Here is a 22264-nt window from a genome sequence, read left to right as displayed (position 1 = left end):
TGTTATAAAGGCAATCCCTTTTCTTTTCATAATCTTCTACAGGAGACTGAAACCTCACATCTAATATTTTGTAGAAACTGGAAACTGACTGTGAATGGGAATATTCTGATAGCGAGCTACAAGGAGAAACGAAGCTGCCCGGCACCATTCCTACCTCTATCTGAATATCATTATTTTAGTAGCTTGAAGTATATCCTGAAACAGGAAGAAAAAAAAGTGCAAGAGCATTTTAAATTTAAATACAAGATTTATCTTTCTAGTTAGTAGACTTTTAAACCAAGTGTAAAATACATAGATGCATAAAAGCTTATACCATGATTTGCAGTGTCACGCTATGTGTAAGTGTCACAACTTTGGCATGTCACTTGCAACTCATGCTAGATTTCTTTGGTCTTCACCCTATTATTAAGTGGAAGAGCATCTGCTTTAGCTTGTGGCAAAGGGGCACTTTCTCCCTTTAGAGAACGATAAGTGATACCAAGCTTTCTATTCTCTTGATGCAGATGAATAACTCCCATTGACACTAATGGGAAAGCTAAGTGCACATGTAGGGGAGAATATACCACATTCAGATTACTGTACAGTTCCGCAGTCTCTTACATTCAGCCAGTAACTCCAACCAAATAGCCAGTATAACGTTTTGAAATGATTATACTTTTGTTTGCTACCAACAGCCGTGCCTATAGTACTGCGCTCTCATAGCTGAGCAAGATGCATACTGTTACAGTCACACTTATATCCACATTCAACTCCCTTTTATTAGAAGTATAATACTGCACTTTATATCACAAATGTATAAAAATATGGCAGATAGTGTCATAACAATACTTTTCTTTTAAATGAGTATATTTAAAAAATCAGACAGTTATTTACCATTTATATATGTATATATATATATAGAGAGAGAGAGATAGAATAAAATACTCCTGATGCAATATATAAATGTTACTGTTAGTTTTTATAGAAACTACGGTAGCTGTTGCACTGCTTCACAATGTTTCAAACAGCTCAAAATAACTTTACATTGTAACAGAAGAGATATGATAATAACAGTACGATATTAGTTCATCATCAATAAATATTACAAATCCTATCAAATGTGGAAGTTTAAAAAACAAATTGAAGACATACAATTCAACGTTAACCCTTAACAGGGATACTTGTATCACATAAACCCCACTGTTCTAACTAGGCAGCAAAATATGTAGTAAGGGCATAGGTCTAGACACTAATTTTTTTTCACCCCTCCAAGTGCCAGTACATACTTAAACTCTCCCAGCTTTCAGACAGAGATGTGCACCGAGCTGGAATGTAAATGAGACAAAATGGCAACACATTTCTTCTCCCTGAACTGCACACTATCGTCCAATGAGATTTCTGATGACTGGTAATTAATAATTCGTCTTGTTTTACTGTATGATCCCTGACTATCAGTGTGGTGCCAAACGGTATAGCCCCACAGGTACATATTGCACACTTTTATAAAGCTGAAAATACAGTCTTACTATCACCAGCACCACCACCAAACCCTCGACTCAAATTCCTGTGTTAATTGGTGTACGATCGGGAGTGCCATTACAAGGCCGTCTCCTTTAAATCATTCAGATTTGGCATTCGGGATCGGTTTGTTCGGTTATACGTGGGCCCATTCTGTCCACTCTTGGAAGGCAGTTGATCAGAGTAGGAAGTCCCGTCACTAGCGCTCCTGTTCACCGGAGACACATGCCAACTTGGTTCTATCTGGCTTGGTATCTGAAGCGTTGGCCTGCTTTTTGATTGGGACTCCTGACGCACATTGCTGCTGCTACTGGAAGTTTGACTTATGGGGTGAATTCGCACTTCAGAAAAAGAAGCTTTGGCTGGCTGACTTGGTAAGGGCTGGAAGCGGGATTCAGAGGGGATGGAATGATTTGAGGAGGAGGAGAGATGTAACAGCTTCCGAAGGGATTTTAAAGGTTGGCTCTGGAAGACAAAGAATGAGGGAAACGTTTGGTCTTATGCCCTGCTGTTATACGAGCATGCCAGCCTTTCTGTAGGAAAACTAGCTGCCTTGGGCATATCTTAAACTGAACCAGCTTAACTTTAAAAAAACATCAGGACTTCGTCACTTTTACTGTTTACTAATTTTGAATATTTCATTTCAATCCACTGACTAGGACCCACTGTACAGGAACACGGAAATACACCAAGTGCTTGGTGGGTATGATCAGTATCTACCATTGCTGCCTCAGCAGTTGAGATCGCTACAAGCGTAAAAACTTTTGTTCCCACAGAGTATTTTTTTAAAACATGGCAGCTGCAATGAAGTTCTCCTGTCTGGTTTTGAAACTCTAGGGGGATGTCTACATGAGCGCTTAGTTCACAGCAAGCTGGGATGTAAGCTTACCCGACACACTAAGCGTCCATGTGGAGGCTCCTGTGTACTAAAATTTCTGCAGTGTGCTTTGATCTGCTCCTGTTTCAAAGTGGAGTGGATCAAAGCACACTAGAGAACTTTTAGTGCCCAGCAAGCAGCATGGTCCACATAAACACATAGTGCATGGCAGAGTAGCATGGGGTAGATTTACACCCCAGTTTGCCTCAAACTATGTGTGTGTCTAGACAAGGCCAAATATTCCGGTTTTGTTTGAGAGCGTCTCTAATGCAAAAACATAACCAAAGCTTTTGCAGCCTCAAAGGTGGACACAGGGACTATTATGGCTTCCATTCTGGATTTATAGGTAATTTTTGCCACTCCTATAGTCCTATCGGTATTGCCCCGAATCCAAGGCTTGAGAAGGGGAAAGGAGGAAGATTTGTGAGGTCCTTCCAGCAGGTGATATGTACTGTATAGATTGTAATACACTGTTCTTCTCCCTGTCTCATGTCTCTTACTTCTCAAACAATTATGCAGAATGGTAGCCACATGACTGAGAAGTGAGTGGAGAATAATGGGAAATGCAATTTTTCTGTCCACTGCAGAAAAAGCCTGTCAAGACACCACAGTCAGAGGTTGAACGGAACAGAAAATGTCACTTACGTGAGTCTGGATTTCTGTCATCTTCTCAGGATGCCAATCCTTCTGCCTGCTGCTCTGGAGATTGGAAGAGTGAATGGCTTTTTGTAATGCCAAAAGATCCTGACCATCACTGCCGGGCATCTGCAACATAATAGTAAGCAGGGGATTTCAGTAGGTCCTTAAGAATAGGTGTAGGAATCATCCCCCACTCCTAGTTAATTATACAAAGCAGGTGAAGCCCACTACTGCAGCTGAATTGCACTGTCCTCTCAATATTTTCCCGCATATTAAAAGGATAATATTTGTGGCTATCATGCAGATTTGTTACAACCTCAACCCTTAAAAGCATTCCCATGCTGTTAGTTGCTGGAAGAGAGAGCATTTTAAAAAGCCTACAAAAAGACCTGCAGTGCCTTATCCTCGTTTCAATAGCATTCCATATTGCAGTTAAGACCATGGGCCAGTTCTGTAAAGCCAAATTTTGTCCTGGATGAAAACAGATCAAAACTGTATTTAACTGGGTATATTGCTAAGTCTTGCTGCTACAAATGCAGGGGGACCCTATCCTCAAGTTCAACGTATTTGTGTGTCTGTAAAACTTGATGAAGAATATGTAAAGCTTTTTAATATATAGGGGATTTACCTCATACCACAATTCCATGGAATAATAGACAAAAACAAAACCACCACCATTTGATCTCATTAAAAAAAGGTCACCAGTAACAATTAGAACAAAGAAAAATCCAGCCGCAGCACAAGCTAATAAAAATTGATCTTTTAATGAGCCTGCACTTACAATAGTTGATTGATTAAATTTGGACATAAGAGAACAATCTGCAAACAAAATATAAATACAATTTATAAACCAAATTATTTTAAAGTTTATGTTTACTGGTCAAACAAAAGGGAAAAGTCACTGTTTTACAGTGTAACTGATTTCAGGAGAATTTGCCTTCTTTAGTCTTAGTCCCAGGCTCTCCCTCTCTTCGCAACTGGATATATTATATTCTGAGTATATCTTCGACTACTCAATTATGAATCCTTTTTATTAGACGTACTCTGATAGGACTGCTGATTGTATTTGAATTCATGGAACTGGTCCAAGATACTTAACTGTCTTAAAGAAAATGTGACCCCATGAAAATATAATACATGCTGCTGTAGTCAGTAAAACAAGTTTACTGGAGCATTTTTCAGTGCTACTGTACTTAAAAATTAATACCATGGGTAGAGTGACTACAGGAAGCTTTTTCAAAGAAGAACTATGCTTTAAATAATTCTTTGAATTAAAAAGAGGAAAGAGGGATTTCTTGATGCTTGGATTCTCCCCGTTGGTTGATTCTATCTGCAATATAAGATATAAAAACTAAATGCATAAATAGGGCTTCAATGACACGATCTGTCCTTGGCATATTCATGCATAAATGGTACTTTTAAATATTAACAATAACTAACAGATCCTATACTTTCTGGACAAGTTCAAATTGACTGCTATTCTGAAGAAAAGGATGCCTACGAAAGGAATCCCAGGTATCACTAAACCTTTATATATGTAAAGAATGTGCAAATAATAATGAATGTGTGTCTATGTTCAGACTGATCCTTCACAGGATCTACAGAGCCTGATCCAAATCTTATTCCAATCAACAGAAATCAATCATTTTAAGACTCTCATTAACTTCAGTGGACTGTGGTTCAATCCCATAATTGTGGCAATGATATTTTACTAGCAGAAATATTACTAGAGAAGTTTGCATCTTCTGTGAAACTGTATGTAATATTTATTTTCCAGATGTACAATTAATAATAGTAATATGTTTTAACTATTTTAAAAATAAACAAAAGCATTAGTATTTCTAATTTGGCTGAAAAGAGTTTGGGACCTCAGATACAGGTTTGAATAAAACACCTTTAAACATGGTATTTACAGTTGCATGATTACTGGCTGACATTTTGTTTCTTAATATATGAGAATACAACCAGACGTCATGACACTGGGTGCAAGTAAACAAACAACAATATCCACGGTCAAAAATCACAAATGGGATACACTTCCCTCTCAATGGAAATCTGTAAAATATGTGCAGTATTATTTTGCCTATAAAGGAAAACTTGACAGTGTAGTATTTTAGACTGTATAACATTAATTAACAGAAACACAGGCATATTGGTGAAATTCAAGTTTTTAAAACAGTTCAGCTTCTAGTTTCTAGCTAGAAATTGTATAAATAAAGGACAAAAGATTCATTAGCTGGCTTAGCGCCTTTAAAATCTTATGGTCTGAAGATTCACACTATTTGTAACTCAGCAAATTTTGACAAAAACAAATGATCACCATGCAGGGTGCTCAAATATAACTGGCTTTCTTCGAGTACATTGCTTCTTCAGAGCCACACCATGGAGTATGTGCCATAATGCTACAAGATCTGGGTCCATGTGGAAAGCAGCGACTGTTGAGAGTGCACACAACCCCTCATGTGGATCAAAATGTTTGATTATAGATTATGAAAGGAGCCACGGAGGCTTTAATTATCCTCAGTTACTTTATGCTACATCAGGAAGGATTCCAAGCAAGAGAGAAAGGAGAGTGGGTGGGAATGGCTCTGCAGAGACACTATCTTTGTGAGAACTCCAGTAATAGGCAATTAACCTTCCTTACTCCTTCAAGAATTGCCTCTGGAAAACCCTACTCTTGGGAGAACAATTATCAGGAACAACTCTCTGCAGGAGAAAGGGTCAGGATTAGGACAGGAGATCTTTGGCAAAATGAAACTTACCAAAAGACACAAAGTCCGGTAGTGCCCAGCAGGCCAGAGTGTGTCCTGAAGCACTGTCAGCTCACAGAGGCACTGCTTGCAGACAGATTTCTCAGACTACAATTTGTAGTGCCTCAAATGAGGCTTCAAAGCCCTGATCTGCATTTGGCTGTAATTGGTTTATTCTGAAGTAGACATGTGAATTTATGTACTTGCCAGGGTACATGAGACCTAAGAATCTCAGAAATGACTTGATTTGCCACGAGGTTGTATCCCTATGAGCAACGTGTATTTGAATGTCAATGAATTTTTCTTGTGGTAGAAACGCAGCTAACACTGCATTGTTAAGAGTTTCTGCTACAGAAGCCAATCTCTGCATGGAAATGAAGGTAGCCTTCTAGTTTATCCCAACCCCTAGCTGCTCAGAGTAGGAAGAAGATAATATGCAGAGAAGAGGAGATTGGGCCTTGAGAAGCTAGTCATCCAGATAGGAGTAAATAGAACATCCTGATGCTTTAGGTGGGCTGCCTCAACTGCCTGGTATTTGGTGAAAATTCAAGGAACTGTATCTAAACCAAACAGGAACACCTCACACTGAGTACTGTCCACACATAACCTGAGATAATCTCTATGAGCAGTCCTGTTAGAGATACAGAAGCAGGAATTGGAAGAAATCCTGGTCTGCTCATATTCTGAGGCCTGGTCTACACTGAGGGGGGGGGAGAGAATCGACCTAATATACGCAACTTCAGCTACGAGAATAGCGTAGCTGAAGTTGATGTATCTTAGGTTGACTTACCTCGTATCCTCACGGCGCGGGGTCGACTGCTGCCGCTTGCCGCAGTGGAGTACAGGAGTCGACGGCAGAGCCATCGGGGATCGATTTATCGCATCTACACGAGACACCATAAATCGATCCCCGATAGATCTATCACTACCCACCGATCCAGCGGGTAGCGTAGACGTACCCTTAGATGATTTCCCACTGCCTTAAACAAACAGAGTGGCACACAGCCACTGCCTCTTTCAGTTCACTATCAGAACAGATTGAGTACACAGATATAAGGGAGCCAACAATGCCAAGAGGTGAAGGCTACTGATACGGGGACTGATGTAGCCTCAGTGCTTACCTGTCGGATCCAAAGACCCAGTTGGAGTCATTAGGTCCCCAGATCAGGTTTTATGGTTCTTATCAGACTCTGGCTCCTAATCTGTGCCACTTCTTATTAAGAATGGAGAACAGCAGAAGTAAGCACTCTGTATAAGACTTGTAGACCCTTGTATATTGACTTTTTTGGTGCTCTTAGATCAAAGTGCTTGATTTTTTGAATGCTTTATGTGCAGTGCCATCTAATGCACACTGTATGAACTCCTGCACAGGTCTTGGTCTGGAAAAGGTTGACTCAGTGTTTATATGCTAGGTTTTCAAGGTCTCTATCAACATGAGATAGAGACACTACTTCCTTGACAGGTTGAACCAGAGTAGCGTAGAACCTGTGCAAATTCAGCATCTCTTTAGGAAATACCCTTCTCACTAACCACCACTTGTATCCAGTGTGCTCATCTGTCACGAACATTTTACTACCACATAATCACACTTTTTAGATCTAAATATTTTACCTGGGTCCGTCATGCAACAGATCAACTTTTAGCTGGGCAACAGAACAGACATGAATATTTTCATACCCATGAAATAGCATGTACAAATAGCTTGGAAACACACATCAGCACAAATCTAACTAGCCTTCATCAATACTAACATTCATTTATAAAAAGGGGGATTAAATACTTTTAATTTTTGTCTTCAACCTACAGCTAACATATAAACTAGATAAACAGATAAAAGAGACAGTGGACTGATACCACAATATAAATTAATCAAATACATGTTTGGAAACCTGCAACTATGATGGTAGGAAAGGAACTGAGGGCATTTGTGGGAGAAGTCCCTTATATAAATTTGAACCATGATCCTAAGAAGTGTATGCTGCACACAGCCCCAAGGTCACTTACTTTCTCCGAGGAGTGCGCTATCAAGAGTAGCGATCTGCTGAGCCAGAGTTCAATGTAGAAATTATGTGGTGTCAGCTGATATATTGCTGCTAAAATCATGGCAGCTTCCCTTTCTCCCACATGATATCATCTAGAACTCTGGCCCATTTTGTGTGATGACGACAACAGGCCTGTTTCTCCAGTCATTCACAGTGTAAACCAGGATGATTCCACTGAAGGCAATAGTGTTAAACAAGTATAAATACTGATGTGCATGAGAGAAAAATCAGACCCAGAGTGTTTGTATTTCGTTAGCCCAGTTCAAAAGGTTTATTTATGCATCACGCTGCTGACTTTGTAGCCAAAACACCAGAGAGATAGACAGAGGTTGTGATGAAAAATACTCTGACATAAAATTACTGTAGCTGTGGCTACCAACCAGATTAATCTCCTCTCTCCCAACTTTCCCAAAACACAGAGTAAACTCAGTTCTGTCAGATATACATTTGGAATCCTTGGCTCTGGAAAGGATCTGAGGAGTGTTATGAGAGTAAAGATCTGATTTAAAAAAGGTGAGACCTCTGCTTCTGTATAGGACCTGCTCTAACTCCCACTGAAGTCAGCAGGAGTCTTTCCATTTCTTTTTGAGGAGTTAGATCAGGCCTATAAGTAACACTGAAGCTGACAGAAGATTGATATGTTGCAAGTTGTGACACTATTAAAGGACAGTTTCTAATCTCAGCTCCCTAGCGTGTATCACAATAGATCCACAAAACACTTGCCATTTGTTTTTATTTATAGACTTTTCTATCATGATTGTAGCTCCAGTATCTGATCATTAAAATATTTATTGTCCCCATGTCCCTGTGAGGTAGGGAAATATACTCTCCCAATTCCTAAGAAGGCAAACTGAGGCACAGAGAAATTAATGACTTGCTACAGTCAAACTGCAGGTCTCTCCAGAGCTTGGAATCAAGCTCAAATCCCAAGTCCACTGCCTTAGCAGTGAAACCATCCTCCCTCTCAAACCAACATAGCAGAAGATACTTCTAGATGCATGGTGTGAATGATCATGTATCTGAGATTAGAATCTGACCCTACCAATTTAATACAAACAAACAGTTTACAAATACTCTAATAATAATACTCTCTCCAAACACCAATGCCTTGAAAGCCAAGTATAGCCATTATGAGTAACATGCTTCTTTCCTTCTTTTTTATTTACTAGACGAAAAAGTGTGCTGTTTTCCATAATCTTTGTTTACTAATAAGTATTCTCATCCCAATCTCCCTAGACTTTTCCATCTTAAAATTTGGCAACATTAAAGTTGTTCTTTATTTGTCAATTTTTTTTTTTACTTGAAGTCACAAACAAAAAAGTTTGCAGCAAACAACAATTCAATCGCTCTATATTACTGAACTTCTGTTCACATACATGTTACCAGTCAGTAGTATAGGCTGTTTTGTGAAGCACACTGACCTAATGTTTAACATTTACCCAATTTTAGGGCCTGATCCTAAGTTCAATTACGTAAATAAGAGTCTTTCCAATGGACTTTGGATCCAGATCTTAGTGTACAGTATGTAAACAGTATAAGATCATTATTCCAATATGGCTTTGCAGCCAGCTGATGATTCTGTCACAGAAACATTTCAGGGATCTTAAATGCTGCAGCTAACTAACTACTGATGAGTAGTAAAGCTTGATCTCATGAGTGAGTCAGCCTACATATTTACAGTCCATGCAGACGTGAAGAAAACCTTCTAGGTGTAGTTGGGTGTAGGGCAATCTTATCTGCCTAAATCTGAAGACAGACATCTTCCAGCATCTGATACTGCCTATAGTTTTGCCAAAACAGCAGCAGAGTGGCTCCTGGCGAATGGGAGCTATGGAGTCAGGGCTCAGGGCAGGGGCAGTGTGTGGAGACCCTGTGCCTAGGAGCTGGAGGGACATGCCTGCTGTTTCTGGGAGCCATACGGAGCCAGAGCAGGCAGGGAGCCTGCCTTAGCCCTGCTGTGCTGCCAACTGGACTTTTAGCGGCCCAGTCAGCAATGCTGACCAGAGCCACCAGGGTCCCTTTTCGACCAGGCATTCCAGTTGAAAACCAGACCCTGGCAACCCGACCTGAAATGTAACAGAATTCCAAGGGTCCTGGATGCAAGCAAATAAATGTAGAAAGTATAGCTCCTTAGCAAGTAAACATTTGAATAGGCAAATAGGTAAATCCTGAACAGGAAAAGAAGACTACTTCCACAAGTTAAAAAGCTAACAGATGTACACAGGTATACCCACACATAATATAACAATACAGCAATGGTCTAGCTCATTTTATGGTGGCAGCTCCAAAACAATGGAAAATATACACTATTTTATAAACTACTGGGTATACTTACAGTTTGAGATTTCTTCTTTTTCTTTTTTATTGCCCTGAAAAAACCTTGTTTCTCCTTCTCCTTGAGTTGCTCCGACTGACTGTTAACATTTTCAGGACTTTTCCTAAACATGAAAAAAATATATTGTCAGAGAAAAATCTTTGGATGTTATGTCATCATAGATCATCTTTGGATTTCAGGTTAAAGAATGCAGATATTTTTAAACCAAAGATATTAAAAATATTTTATTACTTTATGGCACAAGGATTAACATAAAATTAATAGCTTTCCATTTAATTAAGAATGTTTTATCTAAGGACACATTGTTAGGTTAAAATGGTTAACTAAAAACATCCAAGGAAGTACTTTGGGGTAGTTTGTCTAATTTTTCAATTGGGATTTTATATTCAAACCAAAAACATCACAGAGAAGATATTACAAAAAAAAAAAGTAATATCTGAGCAAATATACAAACAACTATATCAGATAAAATCAGTTCTAATTCACCCATCACTTGTTTGAGGGTCACAAGAGCTGTAACGATCAGGAGACAAACAAAAGATTGTCTACAAAAATTCTTGAGCTTTGCTGACATGGCTCCAAATTTATCATCGCGGAAGCTATGGAGATCCATTGTTGTTCACTTCTACAGCTCCTCTTAAACCTTTCTTATGGATGGGTCTCTCTCTGGATCATGGGACACTGCTGGCAAGTGAAGACTGCAATAACTCCAAATTTCTGTGGCTAGGACTGAATTTTAAATTTCAGGCTCCCAAAAACTCTGATCCAGAGCTGATCAGCAACAGATTACTTTAAATGTAAGGAAAACAACTACAAATTTTATTTTTCATATGGATGAAAAGGCTAGGACATATCCTATGCTCAAAGTATGTTCATTATATCAGAAGTTAAACTCAATTTCTGGCCATTATATATTTACTATATAAAAGCAAAGTCAGATGGGAATCCAAATACAAATGTATGAGGTGTCTAAAGGCTGTCACAAATTGAATTTGCTGAATAAGATTTTTTTTCTTTTTTTGGGGAGGAGGTGGGATCAGTTTGTGATGTGTAGGAAGAAAGGAGAAGTGGACATTTGCATAATTTGTGATTCTAGACCAAACATCTACACTAAACCCTCCTCTCTAGAATGCTCCTTCTAGATTTCAGCAATATGCTTTTCATTAGAAAATTACAAAGCTATAGTTAGCTTCCATGAAAAGTCATTAGTATAGTATTTAATGACTAGATTCTTATACAAATTTAAAATACATCAAATTACTAAGGATTTCCACTCCATCCAGCCTTTTGCATTTGGTAATACAGCAAAACTGCAGAAAGGCTGTCTTCTAACTATTCACCCATTTAATGCAGCCCGGAAGAAATCCAAGAGTAAACTACTGTCATAAATATAAAGGGAAGAGGTTAAGAAGCTCTGATACAGTACTATAAAATCCTCTTACCTGTAAAGGGTTAAGAAGCACAAGTAACCTGGTTGGCACCTGACCAAAATGACCAATAAGGGTACAAGATATTTTCAAATGTAGGGCCGGGGAAGGCAGGGGGGGGGGGGGGAAGAGAAAGGCTTTGTCTGTCTGTGTGATACCTCTACCTGGGGATAGATCAAGAAAGCAAGCAATCCAACTCCTATAGAGTTAGTAAGTAATCTAGCTAGAAAATGCGTTAGATTTTCTTTTGTTTTTGGCTTGTGAAAGTCTCTGTGCTGGAGGAAATGTGTATTCCTGTTTTGTGTCTTTTTGTAACTTAAGGTTTTGCCTAGAGGGATTCTCTATGTTTTGAATCTGACTGCCTGTGAGATTATCTTCCATTCTAATTTCACAGCAGTGCTTCTTTTACCTTTTTTCTTTCTAATAAAGTGCTGTTTCTTTTAAGAGTCTGACTGATTTCTCTATGATCCTAAGACCCAGGGGTTTGGGTCTGTGATCACTTTGTAACCAATTGGTTAGGATATTATTCTCAAGCCTCCTCAGGAAAGGGGGTGTAAGGCTTGGGGGAATAGGAACTCCAAGTGGTCCTTTCCCTGATTCTTTGTTAAACCACTTGGTGGTGGCAGCATACCTTCCAAGGGCAAAAAGTTTGTGCCTTGGGGAAGTTTTACCCTAAGCTGGTAGAAATAAGCTTAAGGGGTCTTTCATGCGGGTCCCCACATCTGTACCCTAGAGTTCAGAGTGGGGAGGGAACCCTGACAACTACTGACAGCTTTATGGATGCCTTCCATCACAGAGGTAACTTAACACGGACAACACACACAGCTATTGACACAAAAGTATGTGGTTTGAAATAGTTCCATCTTCCCTAACTTGTAGGCCAAATCCTTAAAAGTACAGAGTCCACGCCACCAGGCTGTGGACTGAGCAGGTTGCGCTGAGGAATCCTCGGCCTCACCCTGTAGTATGCAGGGTGCATCTACTACCATTAGAGAGCTGGGGTGTGAGAAAACAGGACAGTTTGCTGCCTGCCATTCCTCAAAACATGGGATTTAAACAACAAAACTGACCCAATGTAAATTGCAATCCCAGTGACCAGGTCTATACCACTCCACTGGCCCATATACAAACACTTCTGTGTTGCCACAGAGGTTGGCCCTATAACACACTGGGTAACGCAGAATTTCCTGGCATGGCTTTTCTGCCTCCAAGTCCCATGTAAAGAAGAGTCACTGTCTATTTGGTTTTGATTTTGAAGATGCGATCATCTTAAACACTTTTGGCACCATTTTTTCAGGGTAATGAAATATTCAGATGTTCTATGTTCTGGCTCCCATCCTTGATTCACTGCATCCAGGTCAGAAAATGTCTGCCTGTAGCAGCAGAGAAGACTGGAGGGAGGTGGAGCTCTATTCTTCACTTCCTTCTCCTCTATAAAGAGTAGGAAAGTGATGGACAAACAGACTGGTCGGTACCTGCCCTCTCACTCCCCAATCCCTGCTTGCTCAAGGGGCCAATGGAGTGGCTTTGTATGAATTAGACTGGTGCTCAACTCCTGAAACTCATATTGTTTATGTTGTTGTCTGACAAGCTTTGGCCTTGAACAATGGTTGATACAAAAAACACATGCTCGTTATATGATATGAGTAAAATAAGGAGGTACAAAGAGATAGCATTAAAGCAGAAAGTCTCAAATCAAAGACTTTGCACGGATTAAAAAAAAATAGAACATTTTGATTGATGAGATGAACACCAGGACATTTCAAGGATCCAAAAGAAGTTATTGAGACACTAGTCAATATAAGAAAAAACAGGATTAGCCAGGTAAAAGTGGGATGTATAGTCACTCAGTGTTGCCAACTCTTCCAAGTTTATGACTAGCCTTGTGATATTTGGTGTTTTTTCTTAAAACCCCAGCTCCTGGAAGTAAGCAGTTACGCGAGAATCACAGCTTTTTTTTTTTTAAAGTAATTTTCTAACCCTTATGATTGCAGAGAAAAACCTGATCACGTGACCAGAGGGCACCCTAACAGCTCAGAAACCAGAAGGCAAATAAAAACAACCCAATTAAAAAAAATAAAAAAGCAACAAACTTCATAAATTTGAAGCCTGTCTCATGATTTTTGAATGCTTAGGTTTGGCAATACTGGTCATCTTGTGTGTTTTGGCTTCACTGAAGAGATGGATGTGGGGACAAAAATTTAAAGTAAACAGTAGAGTCAGACTCTACTGCTCACATGTAAGGGCACCTGTCATGTGCAGGTGCACTGAGCTGGAGCGGATGTGGTGCAGCAAGCATGCATGTACAAACAGGCCAGCATCCAGCTTTCACAGTAGGCTGGGGTCCTAGCTAATGTGCTCAGTAGTAGTTCACAGCTCCAGAGGCACTGCTGCATGCATACTGATGGTACGTCTCCAGACAGACGGTACTTCTACACAGCATTTTAGAAACCACACTAGCGAATCTCAGAGCCCGGGTCTACAGATTTGAGCTCAAGGGACTTGTGCTACGGTGTTAACAGCAATTTAGACGTTGTGGCTTGGGCTGGAGCTCGGGCTCGGAAACCCACCCCCCTCCCTGGGCTTCAAACCTTGAGCTCCAGCTCAAACCTCTACACAGCTGTTATCAGTGCCATAGCATCAGCCCCACGAGCCTGAGCTTGCAGACCTGAGCTCTGAGACTCGCTGCCACGGTTTCACAGCACAGCGTAGACATACGCACTGTCTCTCACACGTCTGAGAGTTCGATTTTGTCCTAATCAAAAACATTTTTAAAATCTGTATGAAGGTTTCTTTGAAAAGTGCTTAGCACACATGGCCAGTAATTAATTCTCAAAGCTAAATACTGACTTTTAGGTTAACTTTTTTAAAAAACAGAAGAATAATAGTTATTGAGCTACTGTAAATGAAGGCAAGACATCATCTGAAACTAGCAAACTATTTTCAATACCAGTTCTCTTAAGAGCAGGATTTTTTACTTTTTTAAATTAATGCCCTTGTCCCGCAAGATCTAAGGCAAAGATTTTGCACATGGGGTAAAAACATAGCAAATGTTTACTGCCAAATTAAAATCACTTGAAAAAGGGGCTTCCTAGTAAAAAAACAGACACACAGTCTTATCCGTAGTGGTTCCACCAGGTGTCACTATAAGAAATACATGAAATGCAACAAGACGATGATAGTGCATGGCCTCAATAAGTAAATCATTTATTATGAAAACAGAAATTGCATCACTTTGTGCAATTAACTGTTAAACTTTTAAAAGTGGCTGGATCAGAATTCCCTGCACTGGTATCACGTATGCTTCACTAGCTTTATTTCCAAGACAGAATCCCAGTGCCTACAGGATTTTGGAAAGCCATTGTAAATAATATAAAGGGTCCTTTTCCTCTCTCCTCAGGTGCCACTTCTGGCTTCCTCTTTCCCATTATAATGGGCAGTGTAATAGGGCATGACAACATTCCAAAAGATTAGAGTTCAAAGACCAGTATTTACCCGAATTTAAATATGTTAATTGTGCACTATTGATAATGCCCAAGGAAAAGATTAGCAAACAAAACCATGAATGACTGAGGAAGATGAAGGCATGAAATATTGACAATTAGGATGAGAAGTGAGGACTGTAGGCACAAGTGTGAGGGCTCAGACACCAGGGAGTAGATGAAAAGAAAAAAGGCAAATATAGTAGGTGAAAATGGGGCTTACTTGATGCATATGAAAGATTTATGCAGGAAATATGAAGGAGAAATATATATATTATCAGGTGATGTGAACAAGATCAAGCTATGCAGAGTTGATAAAGAGCCAGATCTTCAGCTCAAGTAAATGAGTGTAGCTCCACTGAAATTATAAATCTGCAGCTCCTTGCAATATTCTAGTCAAATTCCAGAAGTATAAAGAAACTCTGGTCTTAAAAACTCATGGTAGATGTCTATAAGCCTATGACACTCTTCAAATGTCAAGTTGGTAAAACTTCAGCCCACAGTTAGGAATTCTTCGAAGTGACGGTAAGAAAAGTATGTATTCATTTTTGCAGAAAGGTCGCATGTAATAAAGAAGATGTGACCAGCCATTTGTCATCAGGGCACAGAAAAACATTCACTCCTGCATAAGGGATCTCACTAACTGAAGCTCCCTACAAGCCCCCAGATGTCTAATATGTGGCCATTTCAGAGACTTCCAACATACCGTTGCATAATTCAACACAAATTATAGCCTGTAGTGAAGAGAGCTGTAGTAGTCGTACGGATAATTCAGGTCAAGACTGGGGTACATTGGTAGAGCTATGCAGGTAACCTCACAGTGCAGGCAGGTAATATATATATCTGGCTCAAGGCCAAGCTATTACTGTCATTTGCATTAGTTCCATGAGAATTAAGAGAAAGAGGGCAAAATATCTACTCTCATAAGTGGAGAAGGAAACGGAAAAACCCAAGAATTTAGAGGAATATAAAGTCAGTCTAATAAATAGAAAAGTTCCCGATAGGATGAAAAACATGTTTTTGTTTAAATCAGGTTACCTAAGTGCAGAGATAATTTAAGTCATTTAAGAGTAAATCCTAATGACAATAGACAAGTTCAGCAGTATAATGTCTTTAATTTTAAAGATGCAGGACAGTGAAGCTAGGGTGGACAAATGCATACATGGACAAGGGAACATCTGTGGCAGTTCAGCCTAAAAATTCACTAAATCTTTGACATCAGAAAGAGGTAACAAAGAGCAATAAGATGAGTGAGAAGCAATATCTTAGAGTAGTAGGAAGTTCAGGAGGATTACACATTCATTCATAACTTGAGATGAGTTTTCACATCACTATTATGTATGCCATTAGAACATCAAATATTTAGTTCATCATAAAATGATGTAATCAGAGTGATGTTCCATAAAAATAGAGTTATTAACATTTTTACATGCAATTACAGAATTTCCCCCACAAAAAGCTATAAAGTAGAGAAACACAGACTCTACATTAGTGAAGAATGTGATTAAGTTGCACTTACAGCAGAGAACAATTTTGCAATATCATTAAACCATTGCTAGGACTTCTCACACAGAACCACGTGTGCCGGTACTTTGGAGTTCATCCATTATATAACACTACATTTTCCTTTGTAGCCACTGCATAGTTAATACAATTAAAGATCTTACTAAAATCTTGCAAAAGATGTAATGGAGTTTGAAGGCCAGTTAGCTCACTAGTGAGAACCAACACCATTTTTAATCATGTAAAGATAAGTCACAATCCTTTCTAAGAGTAATACTTATTTATATTTGATGTAAATTATTGTATTTGTACAAAACGGTAGAATGACAAGATTTTAAGGGCTAAATAATTGTCAATAATCAAATTATGTTTTTTCCTTTTATTTCAGGGCTGTTAAGTTATTGGTGCAACTACAGAGGAATTAATTCCTCTGTTATATGATGGAGTTAGATTATGTTTATTAGTAGGAATACAGAAATCTGGCACATAACATACCTAAGAAAGGTAACTGAGTATACAATTTTCCTCTAAAAGTTTCTCTAATCTTTTAAAAACAATGTACAGCGCTAACACAGAAGGTTTGTCCTGTCCTCTCAATAGCAAGGATCCATTTCTTTCAGCAGTGTTAGCTACTGTAGTTCTGTGGTGTATGAGCAATCACCACATGTAGAACAATGACTATATTCTTCATAAATACAGTCCTAAATTATACATGAAGACATGCATTTTGGACTTTTCCATTCGTCTGCCACTTGCTGATTCTGGAATCCACAAATGGGGCTAATGGCCTTGTATGCCACACTACATACACACACTCCCTCTTATCTTCAATCACAGATGACATACGTTGGGTAATGGAAAATTCAGAGAAAAATACACAAATATATTAACATTTATATATTTTTTTAAAATGCGTTTGCTGGAATAACTTCACAAGATGCTTCCTGAGGATCCAAAAGGGGCAGAAATCATGCAGTATTATTTCAGCGTGGGCAAAGAGAACATGCAAGGGATGTCTGCATGCCAGAACCACATCTACAAGCAGCAAGAGGATCACAGTAACGACTCCTTTTGAGAGAAGTCTAACTGAGGCCGCTCTTTAGCGGTCTCGCTTGCCATATTACCCTGTGTACGTCTGTGCAAACAACAACTCACCATGGGTCAAAGGTAGTTTGTCTTTTTGAGTGGTTTGTCACGGTGCTGCTGTCTGCTGGCAGTGCACTGCCTCTGTTTGACACACTGGTTTCAAGGAATGTACCCTCTGGACGTGGAGATGGCACTGCAAGAAATACCAATAAGCAGAACTCATCAGAACAGCTTGCTGGCTCCAATGACCTTCAAATAGGTCTCTAGATGGCTACTGAAGACCGATGTATATAAATGTGCTTCATTTAAAGAATGGATTTTGTCCTTTAGTAAATCAAAGAACAGATTTGAATCTAGGTCTCTAGAGATGAAAGGCTACTATACCGTTGCAATGTATCACCCGGTCTTTAATAGTTAAGATTTTATATTATAGAACACTCCCATCAGTTAAAATGGACACAATACCATATGCATATACAGACTGGGAAAGAAAGTTTTCTGAACACAAAGACAGTTCATTAAATATGTCCTTGTGTGTTGTATATTGCTAAATGTGATCAGATACCTTGGTGATTAGAATGGTATATAAACCCTGATAAACTCCTTAATTTCACTGAGTTTATTTTTTCCCCAATCCCCACATAAGCAAATTGTCTTGTGTTCTGCAAAGTATTATACTATGTATGCCTTGTGAATCAGCAAAAGTTAGTATTTGCAAAAAATACTTTGTAGATATGCACTGTAGTAAAAGGAATAAACCAGAAGGAATCTACAGACTTGGTACTAGCTTGGTGTTTTTTTTTCCAGTCACTCTTTTACTTATTCTTGCATAGCTCAGAATATCTTTCTTAGTGCTATGAGTCCACTGTATGTTAAAAATTGGTTAATTGTTTAAGGCACATTGCAAAATTACCTCTGTAAAAGCTGCCAACTCTTCTGGGAATAGGGTCATTATACAGAAGTCTATTTTCTTTACTAGAGGCTCCATCCTCTGGGTGTGGATCATGATACGTTCCACCCTAAGCCAAAGAACAAACATCTGTTAAAAACAAAGGATGACACTTGTACTCTTCTTCCATGACATGTCACAGCATAAAATCCAGCCACAGTTTATCTTTTGTTTTATGAAACGCGGCTATAATGAAACCCAACACTATGCAACCAATTACTATTGGATTTTGTTTATAAAAAGACAAAGCTGGCATTAAAAAAAATATTTGCCCCAAAGGCATAATATTATGGATTTGAAAGTGACTCAGACCTCAGACTTTTGCCGTGAATGAAATGAAGTTGTAATATCTCTGGAAGAATCTTTAACTGCAGGTCTTGTTAGATTCATCTCTGGTGGGATCTGGTCACTCTGTCAAAAGCAAATTAAAAAAAGCAAATAGGAAAAGCATGTGATTTATGATATGTGCATTATAATATCATTAGCACTTATTATGTATATTATGGTAGTGCCTAGAGGCCCCATTGTGCTAGGCACTGTACATAAAAACAATAAGCAACAGGTCCTGCCCCAAAGAGCTTACAATCTAAATAAACATGATAAAAAGTGGAACAAAGTACTGTTATTTCTGTTCTATAGATAGTAAAATGAAATAAAGAGAACCTGATTCAGGAAAACATTTTAAAGTCCAGGTCTATTTAGGAAAGTCCTTATGCGTGTACTTTGACTTCATTGGGACTTAACCACATGACTAAAGTTAATCAGGTGCTTGCAGGGCTTTCTAGAATAACATTTTAAGTGACATTTGTAAGTGACTTGCCTATGATCACACAAGAAATCTGTGATGGAGTCAGGAACTGAACCCAGATTTCTCAAGTCCCAGTCCAGTGCTTTAATTAACCATAAAGCCACCAAAAGGCATGTCTGACTAGGGATGGGTCAGTTTCTTATAGTTAGTTTTGAATTCATTGATCATTGTGGGTTCTGGAGAGCAACTAAAACATTACTGCATTTTGCTTAGAAGAGGCATTGTGCAGAGTCCTGGACACCAGGTTAAAGTCTTAAATTGTCGAAAGCAGGACATAAAAAGTAACAAAAGTTTTGCTCAATCTGTCACATAAAACTGTTTATAAAATAAGCAAAAATTGCAAACCCAGATTGGCACACACTAGATGTGTTTAAACTGGAAGAAATGCTTCGGGATTTTCAAGGCTTTTGGTGTGATTACAAATCTGGAGACGAATACAGGCAATCACCAAACAGGCATGTTGGTTGGTTGATTTTGATAGAGCAAGGCTGCCACCCCACTCTGTACATGGCTTTTCTTGAGGCTATGTGACAACTTGCTGGGAAGAAGGAGTGAGCAGATGACTACTGGTGTTGCATGTCAATCAGCCTCACAGTAATGGAGGTCAGTCACCAGGAATGGATTAAGGCAGAGGCACTAGAGGCTTATGCCTAGGGTCCCAGGTTCTGGAGTTACGTGATTACACCAGAATCTTAGCTTTCATTTAAAAAAAAAAAGAAGTCTCTGGCTGTTATGGTTGTGAAGAATATTTGATAACATGACCCAAGTGTAACCAATGGAGCAATGTTTGCCTGACAGCCTGAAATAACAGCTCTCAGACGGTGAAATAATGAATGTATCTCAGTGGAGTTATTAACTCTAAGATCTGCTGCTGTGGGTGGCAGGGGTGTGTGTGTGAGGAGCTGCCACGACACCTTCAGTAGAGGATTGTATGTGTATCAGGAGAGAAAAGTGCAGAGGGCTCTGCTCATTCACCCAAATACCTCAGCAACCAAGCTGTAAGTACTGGGAGGGCAGGGCATCCTGCTGCCACATTGCTTCTCCACAGGAGAAAAGGGGCCTCATGCTGCCATTCCTGGTGGGGGAGAAGGAAGCTTGATGCTGCTGCCCCAGTTTCTCCAAGCACAGAAAGAGACATTCTTGGAGTGGGACCACAGGGATAGAGCTATAGGGGAACCCTGTGTCGTGATGTGCCTATGGCCCCCAATTGCCAGAATCTGCTTGGACCCAGAAATTTACCACCAATTATGTTCTGATTTGGAAAGATGTTCTAGCCAGACCCTGTGAGAAGAGATAACCAGGTGATACCCCTACTGCCAGTGGGTCGGTTAGATCCTTAGCAATATTTAGGATGTGAATTTAAGGTTCCTGCTATTGACTCCCCCCTAGGTTACTAAATTTCCTTCCCGACCTCATTTTCCTCTTGCCCATTTCCTTCTATCCTGCCAGCTATCTAATAAAATCTGGTTTAGTAAGCCCAGGTAAGTATATTCTGCAACACTGCTGTTACAAGAAAGGCAAGCTAAAAACATGCCTTAAACTACAGCCTGATTCTGCTAAAAGTTTGCAAGGTGCTAAAATGCCTGATAAGGTTGCTTCTTGTTTGATGTACCCGTGATTTTTCAGCAGTTAAACTGCAAGTGAGAGAGACAGAAGATGTCATTTATCTTTCCTATTCTTTTTCTCTCTCGTGTTCATCTTTTAAAACAAAACACAAAATAAAAACAAATACCCATCCAAAAAGTGGATTTAAACAACAACCCAAAAGCTACTATCTAAAATCTGACTTTTTTCCTCCCACCAAAGGACTTAGTGACATCTAAAAGACAGACAAGCAAGGTATTTTCCCTTTAAACAGACCTTGTACAGCTAACAGGAAGAGGAAAGGAAATTGCTAAAAGGAAATTCAGAAAACAGAGAGAGACAGAGAGAGAGAGAGAGAGGGCGGGGAAAAGAAAAATCTGAACATTTGATAAAGTATATAAGACAAATTTGTGCTCAACTCAGCTTTTGAGCAAAGAGCGTTGGGGAGCAGTTCTTTTAATACAGAGCACAGGCTTTCCTTTAACGAAAATACAGTTGACCTGACCACCCCACTCCACCAAATCCCCCACCCTGAAGTTTTGGAAAAAATTACTTTATACAATCAAAAAATGTTTATGAATTCTAACTAGTTTTGTCAACCCTGTGAAAACAAACAATAGTTCAAGAGATCTGAGAATTTACAAACTTCCTGACATTCACTATCCTTGTTCCTTATGACTGAATTTTCTGACCATAATAGTTTACAAATCCATTTTAACTTTATCTTGATATTGTACCTCAATATAAGGGGAGGAGCAGGAGAGAGCATAAAAGGTATTTAACTCTTACTTTGGATTAATATGTTCAAACCTAGGCTCCTAAATCCATATTTAAGTATGTAAGTAAAAATTGCCAAATTTTCAAAAGGTAATGGGCACCATTAAGTTCTATTAGCATCAGGGAGATTTATGAGGGCTCAGCAACTCAGAAAAATGAAGCCACTTTTATTCCTTTACACCTTTACTTTGCCTAAATATGGATTTAGAAACCTTACTTGAGATATTCAGGTTTGAAAATGTTCTCCTTAAGAGACAAAAGCATACCAAATGAATTAGAAACTGCCAACCCAGACAGACATTCCTAACCAAGCCAAAATGAATCAATGCAATAGAGATGGAAGGCATAACATTTTTCCTAACTAAAATATGCATTTGTCAACTGGTTGTCAAAAGACAAAAATGATTTGATAATTACACTCTGTCTCCACATAATGTGAAATACCATTAAAATTACTTATTGAATTAACATTCACTGCAATAAGACTCACTGTAAAAGATACTACTAA

General features: G+C 39.0%; 1 protein-coding gene across 1 annotated transcript in view; it reads right to left on the bottom strand.

Moving 5' to 3' along the window:
• Window positions 1–449: 449 nt before the first annotated feature.
• The window catches only part of CDKL5 (cyclin dependent kinase like 5), a 150637-nt gene continuing 128822 nt past the window's right edge, over window positions 450–22264 (bottom strand). Inside the window, exons 14-19 of the mRNA XM_077816462.1 lie at window positions 18900–18998; window positions 18552–18657; window positions 17708–17831; window positions 10141–10243; window positions 3020–3139; window positions 450–1962 (exon numbers count right to left, since the gene is read on the bottom strand). Of these exons, the coding sequence (XP_077672588.1) occupies window positions 1576–1962; window positions 3020–3139; window positions 10141–10243; window positions 17708–17831; window positions 18552–18657; window positions 18900–18998 (939 nt within the window). The 3' untranslated portion in view covers window positions 450–1575. The remainder of the gene's footprint in view (window positions 1963–3019; window positions 3140–10140; window positions 10244–17707; window positions 17832–18551; window positions 18658–18899; window positions 18999–22264) is intronic.

This window comes from Eretmochelys imbricata, chromosome 1 (genome assembly GCF_965152235.1).
Source record: "Eretmochelys imbricata isolate rEreImb1 chromosome 1, rEreImb1.hap1, whole genome shotgun sequence".
NCBI classification, from domain to species: domain Eukaryota; kingdom Metazoa; phylum Chordata; order Testudines; family Cheloniidae; genus Eretmochelys; species Eretmochelys imbricata.
The sequence above is the reverse complement of the archived record's forward strand: the minus strand, read 5'-3'. Positions and strand labels throughout refer to the sequence as shown.